Here is a 9,112-nt window from a genome sequence, read left to right as displayed (position 1 = left end):
AGTTTTTAAACTTCTTTTGTGAAAGGCTTATCTAGTATGTCTAGGCCTTTTTTAGGTAGTAGACCATCCAGAATTCTAACTCATGCTTCCTCCAAATTCTTTTATACTAGACTCTCCAGTGGGTGTTACTTTCCTTCCTAATACAGAGCTACTCCTTATACATAATCACTTTGACTTATAGGATAGAGAAAATGACCAAGCAGAACAGCCTTGATATCAAATATGTTATTTCTACATGGATTACTCCTATCACCCTTCATGTTTTACAGTCAGGTTTTCAGAGAAGCAGTTCATTCCACAATATTATGAGAGAAGATATTGAACCAGCAAGTATAATCTTATATCTTCCAAAAATAAGAAGCATTAAACTTTTGCTATTATAAAGTTATAAAAAATATTTTTAAAAGGAACTCTAAAAAATCAGTTTTACTTTTTAATATAAACACATATCCTGCATATTCTTAATTAAAACATAATAAAGTTTCTAATTATAGTGATGGAGGCAGTTACCTAAACAAATAAGGTAGTGCATTGTCAACCTGGTAAGAGTTGGTAAGAGTTGAGGAAAACAAATACTTGCATATGCCATTCATGCCACCTTTCTGTGAGCCATTTGGGTCAAAAGTCTTGGATTCTGCATACTCTTTGACCCAATCCTATGAGGTAAGCACCATGATTTCATTTTACAGATGAAGAAACTGAAATCCAGAGAGAATAAGTAACTTCCCAAGGTCATACAACAAGTTAGCAGTGGAGCTGTGATTCAAACTATTATCTAACCCAAAGCTTACAATTAAACCCTACACCATAAACTTCATTCAGTAACATAAGGTTTGTTTTTATAAAGTATTCCTTTTCATATCTGCTGGCCGTTTATATGTCTTCTTGGAGGTAGTGTCCCTTCAGGTTCTCTTCCCATATTTTGGATATTACTCCATTGTCAGAGGTGCTGTTTGCAAATATCTTCCTCCTTTGATTGCCTCTTTGTTTTATTGATGGGTTCTTTTGCTATACAGAAGCTTTTTAGTTTGATATAGTGCTATTCATTTATTTTTGCTTTTACTTCTCTTGCCTTTAACATCGAATTCATAAAATCCTCTATAAACCCAAGGTTCATGAGTTTAATATGTTTTCTTCTATGCAGTTTATTGTTTCAGGTCTTATATTTAGGTCTTTGATCTATTACGAGTTAATTTTGGTGTATGGTGACAGACAGCAGTCTATTTTCATTCTTTTGCATAGGGCTAATTTTCCCAGCATGATTTACTGGAAATGTCTTTTTCTTTTTTTCCATTGCATATTTTTGGCTCCTTTGTCAAAAATTTGTCCATATATATGTGTTTATTTGTGGGTTCTCAATTCTGTTCCATTGATCTTTGTGTCTGTTTTTCTACCAATACAATTATGTTTTGATTATTGTCACTTTGTAGTAAAATTTGAAGTCAGGAAATGTGATATCTCCAGGCTTATTCTTTTCTTCTCAGGACTGCTTTCGCAATTCAGGGTCTTTTGTGCTTCCTACAAATCTGATAATTTTTTGTTCTATTTCTTTTTTAAAATGCCATTGGATTTTTATGGCAATTGTATTAAAACTGTATATTGCTTTGGATAATATAGCTGTTTTAATTATGTTGATTCTTCCAATCATTGAACACAGAATATCTTTCTATTTCTTTGTAACTTCGATTTAACAATGTCTTATAGTTTTCATGGCATAAGTCCTTCACATGCTTTGTTAAGTTTATTCCTAGGTATTTTATTGCTAAGTAATTGCACAAGGAATTACTTCTTTTAAATTTCATGGTTAATGTAGAGGAATACAATGGATTTTTGTATATTGATTTTGTATCCTGTAACTTTACTGTATTTATTGTTCCTAATAGTTTTTTGGTGGAGTCTTTGGGGTTTTCCACATAGAGAATTATGTCATCTACAAAAAGTGACAATTTGACTTCCTCATTCCCAATTTGGATACCTTAGTTTTCTTTCCCTTGCCTGACTGCTCTAGCTAGGAGAAAAAAAAGATGTCAGCTTCGCTAGATATTAAGGAAATGCAAATCAAAACCACAATTAGGTATCACCTCACACCTGTTAGAATGTCCATCATTAACAATACAAGTAATAAGCGTTGAAGAGGCTGTAGGAAAAAAAGAACCCTCATACATGGCTGGTAAAAATGTAAATTGGTATAGCCACTATGGAAAACGGTATGGAGATTCCTCAAAAAATGAAAAATAGAGTTACCATATAGCCCCGTAATCCGTCTTCTGGATATCTACCCCCCAAATTTGAAAACATTTATCCATAAAGATATATGCACCTCAATATTCCTTACAATGTTATCATAGTGGCCAAGACATGAAAACAACTGAATGTCCTCTGATAGATGACTGGATAAAGATGATGTAGTACATATATACAATGGAATATTACTTAGCCATAGAAAAGATGGAATACTGCAATAAGCAACAACATGAATGGGTCTTGAGATTATCATGCTAAGCAAAATAAAACAGAAAAAGTTGAGAACCATATGACTTCACTCATATGTGGGATATGAAACTGAAAGCAACAAACAGGACAAATAGAGACTTATGGGCACAGACTACAGTTTAGTGGTTACCAGAAGGAAAAGGGGAGGGAGGGAGGTAGATAAGGGTAAAGGGGGTCAATATATGGTGATAGAAGAAATTTTAAATTTGGGTGTTGAACACAAAATGCAATATACATATGATGTATTATTAAAATGTATACTTGAAATATAATTTTATTAACCAATGTCACCCCAATAAATTTGATTAGAAAAGTATTCCTATAATTGAATAATATGCACCAATTTAACATGTTGTACAAGAATATATAATGACATGGATGTTTCCAAAATTATAAATAGAAAAGTAATTTTAAGAATGTGATCTTTAGTATGGAGTTTCCTCAAAAAATTAAAAGTAGAACTACCTTACATTCTAGCAATTCCACCCTGGATATCTATCCAAAGAAATCTAAGCCACTAATTTGAAAAGATATGTACACCCCTATGTTCATTGAAGCATTATTTATACTAGCCAAGATAATGAAGCAAACTAAGTGTTCATTAATAGATAATTGGATAAAGAAGATGTGGTATTAACAACGAAACATTATTCAGCCATAAAAAAGAATGCAATTTTACCATTTGCAAAAACGTGGATGGACCTGGAAGATATCATGTTAAATAAATCAAAGAGAGAAAGACAAATACCATATGATCTTATTTACATGTGGATTCTAAACAACAAAATAAATGAACAAACAAAACATAAACAGACTCATAGATACAGAGAACGAACTGATGGTTGCCACAAGGGAAGGGGTTTTAGGGATAGGTGAAAAGGGTGAAGGGACTAAGAAGTACAAATTATGACAAAATAGTCAAGAAGATGTAAAATACAGCATAGGGAATATAGTCAGTAATATTGTAATAACTATGTATAGTGCCAGGTGGGTATTAGACTATCCGTGGGGCTGGGGGCGGGGGGTGGGGTCACTTGGTAAATTATGTAGCTGTCTAACCACTATGCTGTACACCTATAACTAATACAAAATAATACTGAATGTCGACTGGAATTGGAAATTTAAAAAATTAGAAAAAAATGTAATCTTAATTTTATTAAAAAGATAAATATATAAATAAAACAGGCATGTGTGACAGATATACAGAGAATGGTGAGATCAAAAGACAGTTATTTTCTTGATTTTATCTGTCTCTCCTAAATATTCTACCTTTGTGTTAAAAATTGTCTGTTTAAAGATGTTCGATCTCAGTTTTCAAACCATGAATCCTCAATTTAAACCCATAACTTACTTTCATTTAAAAAGGTACTTGAAAATGAAAGATAGATCAATTTTAAAATTAGTCTCTAGTGGTCCATTTTGATTTCTTTGTACTTTTAAGTCTAAAAGTTCTCATTTACTAAGATTGTTTATGATGGAAATATATAGCAAAAGGAAAGAGAAATTGGGCAGGGACAGCAAGAACCCATGGAACACCTACTAACTGGTCTTTCATCTCTAGTGTGAATGGCATTACTCCATGCTCTAACCTTCTAACAGTACACTGAAATTTCTTCTTTAACATAGGACCAGAATAAGGTCCAAATCAGGGACTCCCCAGTTAGTGAAAAAGAGTATTGAGAACTCATGTTTATTTATTGATAAAGGATAAGGATGGGAAAAACAAAGACTTGCTAACTTTCCCATGATCTTCTTTAAAAAAAAAAAAAAAACAGACCAAAAAAAACTCAGTATGTTTGTTCAGTCTGCAGCTTCTTTCCACATGACTTACAAGGTGTTATTTTAACAGGAATGGAACTCACTAAGCAATGTGACTGACTGAGGAAGAGCCGGTTCATGCAGATAGTAGTCTCCAGTTCTATCCTAGCAGAGAGAGTATTCTTGTTGGATTTGTTGAAAAGCTCTGAGAGGAAGGAAGAGACATTAGTGAGAATTTCCCTCTGATAACACATTTTAGTTTAAAGAAATCCTGCTGAATTATGTTCCCCAAATATCATATATGAGTAATTTAGAACAGAAGTTGGAAACCTTACTTTTTTCAAAAAATTTTCAATTTTTTCTATGCTAAACTTTGCATTATTATATGTAAACACATGTATTTAATGGATAGAGAATATTTCCCCCGCTTTCTTTCTGGGTGAAGATTGGTTCAGTTTTAGTTCGACGACCACAGAGTTATGTTCCTATCATGTCATCTTTCAACGAGTTAAAGTACTAGCTATATCTAGGACTTTATTTGAATTTTTATTGCATTTGTAAGTATTATATGTACATCATAGATAACTTTGAAATTGCCAAAAAGTCCAAGGAAAATTAAAACCCCCACAATTTTATCACTCTGAAAAAAAATCCTTTTTGTTAATAGTATATACTCTTAAACTTATTGCACATTAGCATATTAAGTACTTTGAGCAGCCAAGAAGAGAGAAACAATGTACTTTTGTTACAAACGATGTTTCCCAAACTTCTTTGCCTATGAATCCTTTGGTGGTATAAAAATTATCAATAACTTGAGGAATTCAGGATCCGAAGAACACATTTTAGAAATGCCACATTAATGAATGTTTCACTGTCCAAGATTTTCTGTCATATTAGTAATCCAGAGTTAACCAAATTTAACAATGTTCGTCCCTCTACCTAAACTCACACAAAGTTGAATAATTTATAGTAACTATTTACTTCAAGAAAGCAACATCCATTGGTATTTTATATTATGCAAATTATATCTCAATAAAGCCTTTTTTTTCTTAAAAGAAACAAATATTCTTGTGTTTCAGGAATAATGAGAAGTAGAGTAACATGAACATGGAAAAATGAGATCAGAGTAAAAAAAGAAGTTTTAAGGAATATTTTAAGGACCAAAGGTGACTCATTTCTATCCACAGAGGATATACCTTTAGTTGCTATGATATCTCCCAGATTCATACTTCACAATTATATCTCTTCTACATACTCCTACAGTACAAAAGAGTAAATGCATATACCAGGTTGAATATAAACAGCAGTGGCCATAGTCCAAAAAAGTCCACCACTATAAGTATAGAATTTCTTTTAAAGTTCATGTTTTTCCTAGCATATACATACGAGAAAATATTTTTAAAATGCAAAGGTTAAAAGTTTTAATTCCAAATCTTTAAGAACGATTGATTATAAAGAACATGTTATATACTTACCTGTGACTTTATATGTCTCAAACATCATATAACCTATTTGAGAAGTGCAAAGCTCAACACCCCCTTCTATTTTTACCATCTTTTTCCAGAAGCAAAAATTGACAAGGTTGATAAGATAGAATCACACTCCATGCATCCCTTCCAGAGCTGACACATAAAAAGACCTCATTTGCTGCTATAGATGGATTATACCAACTAAATGAATCTCAATGACCACTTTTAGCTTATATATTTCTTGGTTCTTTATTACCCACACAAAACAAAAATATTCTAAAACGAGATGATATTTCTTACATGCAAACTATTTATTGAACTACTTTACTTTAAAATATCACTCTTCAAAAAGGCCATGAAAATTACAGCATTCAAAAATTTTAGGTCAGATTCTTCCAGGGTAAGTTATTTTTTTCAGTCAGCTTGCATAAAGCTTAACGGCAACAGGATACTTTTACAGAGACTTGCAGTTGGTTCAGACTCAGTTTCTGCTCATGCTATGTAGAGCATCCATGATGCTTTTATTGTACTCTGCAATCTGCTTGGCTACATTCTTCATAATTGACTGGTAATCACTCTCTTGACTCTTGGTTGCTATGACTAATTATATGAGTTAAGGGGAAACACTGTCAATAAAAATATTAATCTAACTCAGAAAGGAACCAAATCATACTAATATTTCAATTCTTATTGAAAACTAAAGATGACACAGAAAAAGCACGATTAGAATATTTAAAAAAAAAAAAAACTATTTTAACAGATTAAGCATCAATTGAAACCTAAAAGCCCAAGCAAACTGGTTTCAAAAAACTTCACTTATGATATAAACCTTTTTTATAGTTACTATGTTATGCATCTCAAATCTAATTCTGGTCTTAGAACAATGGAATGATCAAAAGAACAATGTTCTCCAGAATACCACAAAAAATTCAAACAGGTCCTTAGACTTCGCTCTGTTTCAAAATCACCTACTTGATATTGCACAAAATTATAGTGCTAGACATTAGCATGTTGTGAATGGGAATCTTTTGCTTTTAAACTAAATTGTATGATCACAAGGGAGAGAGCTCCTAATGAATCTCATTTGGAGGTAAGATGTGGTCCATGCTGCCCTGAGCTAAAGTTCAGCAGTGTCCTAGAGCAAAATCTATGCTACAATTCTCTAAGCAGAGATGTCCTTAAATGGGTCAAGGAAGGGAACAGAAAACTACTTTGGGGAAATGTTTCTTATAACTCCACAATACATGTCCTCAGCAGCTGCTTCCTCCTATGATCACACAAAAAGATAAGCAAGAAGATGGGACATAGGTATACCATCTTGGTAGAAATAAGATGAAATTAACTGGCTGAAACACAGATGAGCTTAAAGGTCAAATTTCTCATGATACTACTTAGTTTACCTTCTTTTGCTGACCAGATATCCAAGGTACAGCATTATAAACAACAATACACTACACACACACACACACACACACACACACACACACACACACACACACAGAGTTAAGAATAATTCCCTCAACAACTATGAGAAGAAAATATTAACTGCATTAGAGATGGTAAAATTGAGGCTTAAACAAATTAAGTAAACCGTCCAAAGTCCATGGCCTATATAAGTAGTAGAGTCAACATTTAAAATTAGATCTACTGACTCCATATTCTGTGCACTTACTATGTCACACTATGACTTCCTATGCTCTGCTTTGTATTACTTTGCCACACACACATATACACGCCCTAATATAGAGTGGAAACTAAATCTTATTCCTTTATTCCCCAAATAGCTTAGCTCAGTGTTTTGTATATATTAGGTATTTGACAAGCGTGTGGTGAATCGAATTTCATTTCGGTCTGTAAAGAAATTCCTAGGAAAAAAAACCATTCAGTCAAGTCCATCTGCAGCTTTTTAAAGGATACATTCTTTCATCACAAAATTATTTTGCTCATGGTGTTGCCACTTCCTCTCCAAATTTGTAAGCTAAAAACACAAAAGAAAAATGTTAACTATTACCCATATTCAAACAACTATTAAGAGGATAAAGGAAAAAAAAAACACTAGATTTTAAATCTTATCGCCTCCTTGCATTTCATTGAGATAGAGCTATGGTAGACAAAGAAATCTAGGAAATATTAAACAATAATAAATACATTAATATAATATTGAATAGCAACGGGTTTTACTCTATATGTTTAAAAGGAAAATATTGAAAGTATTATTATACCAATGAATAGGCCAACTGAAAGACAATTTTTCCCCTTCCTCAAAGAACTTAAAAAAGAAAACTGGGACATGATTGGAATCTCTCCTTGAAATCTGGAAGTCTAATGCCACAAATGTAATATATATATATTCTAACACTGTCAAAGGTTCAGCTATAGAGGACAAACTTCCTTACTTCCAGGACTAAATTTCCTGTCTAATTCCACAAGCTGTGATAAGAGCAGCGCTGCAGTGTGAAGATTATAAGAGGGCTGGTAAAAAGCTGGCACTGTTACAATAATTTCTGCATCAACAGGAAGCTAATGTGGATATTATATTGGTGGTTGCTTCCTCAGAAGATAATTTTACGGTTATAGAATTAAATTGTTTTTCTGATTTAATTAACCTTGTAACTCTGGGTTATGGTCTTTCTTTTTAAAGATGTACATAGTTTTTTCCTAGCAAAGGACCACCTGAAAATAAAACATAAAATGTTCTGCTTGGACATTTCCAAGAAGTAATGACCAGTTTTTAAAATCTGATAACTGAAGCAACTTTAATAACGTTTCTTATAGTCTCATGTTAAAAATTATTCTCAGGGCATAAGTTCAGTCTTAATGTAGCATCCATCCTATTGTTTCCTCCAAAGAGATAAATCTAGATATTAGAATGAATCATAACTAAATAATTATGTGAACTTTATGTACGGTGATTTAACACTAATAAATCAGATCTAGCTCCCCTAGATAGGATCTTGAAGTTATGGTAGATTTAAGGAAGCAGTCAGCACTTTTTAACAATAAATCTCTAATAACCTGTTATAAAGTCAAGTACCAAACTTTTCCCCCTTTGTTTCATACAAAGAGGTGGCCTTCTCTTAAAGAAGCAGACCTCTTAAGTGCTACACGAATACTGTAGGAAAAGCAACACTGTTGGATGGTCAAACTCCTTCTATATTATATATCTATATCAGAGGCTTGTTTTAAATCTCAGAGGATATCATGAAACACAAATCTGTTTTTTTCCCTATGACTCATTTAAAACATCTGTTATAAGTTCTTTATATATTTTGGATATTAACCCTTTATTAGTTATACAATTTGCAAATATTTTCTCCAGTTCCATAAATGGCTTTTTCATTTTGTTGATTGTTTCTTTTGCTGTGCTGAAGCTTTTTAGTTCAATGTAGGTC

At 32.6% G+C, this 9,112-nt stretch overlaps 1 protein-coding gene across 2 annotated transcripts in view; it reads right to left on the bottom strand.

Moving 5' to 3' along the window:
- Window positions 1-5,943: 5,943 nt before the first annotated feature.
- The window catches only part of IFT74 (intraflagellar transport 74), a 73,663-nt gene continuing 70,494 nt past the window's right edge, over window positions 5,944-9,112 (bottom strand). Inside the window, exons 19-20 of one of the 2 annotated variants that reach the window (XM_016156277.2) lie at window positions 7,638-7,698; window positions 5,944-6,320 (exon numbers count right to left, since the gene is read on the bottom strand). In XM_016156277.2, coding sequence (XP_016011763.1) covers window positions 6,202-6,320; window positions 7,638-7,698 — 180 coding nt within the window. In that variant the 3' untranslated portion in view covers window positions 5,944-6,201. The remainder of the gene's footprint in view (window positions 6,321-7,637; window positions 7,699-9,112) is intronic. The other variant, XM_016156276.2, reaches the window with a different exon arrangement.

The sequence above is a fragment of the Rousettus aegyptiacus genome, unplaced genomic scaffold (assembly GCF_014176215.1).
Source record: "Rousettus aegyptiacus isolate mRouAeg1 unplaced genomic scaffold, mRouAeg1.p scaffold_m13_p_3, whole genome shotgun sequence".
Taxonomy (NCBI): domain Eukaryota; kingdom Metazoa; phylum Chordata; class Mammalia; order Chiroptera; family Pteropodidae; genus Rousettus; species Rousettus aegyptiacus.
This window is presented reverse-complemented; position numbering and strand designations above follow the sequence as displayed.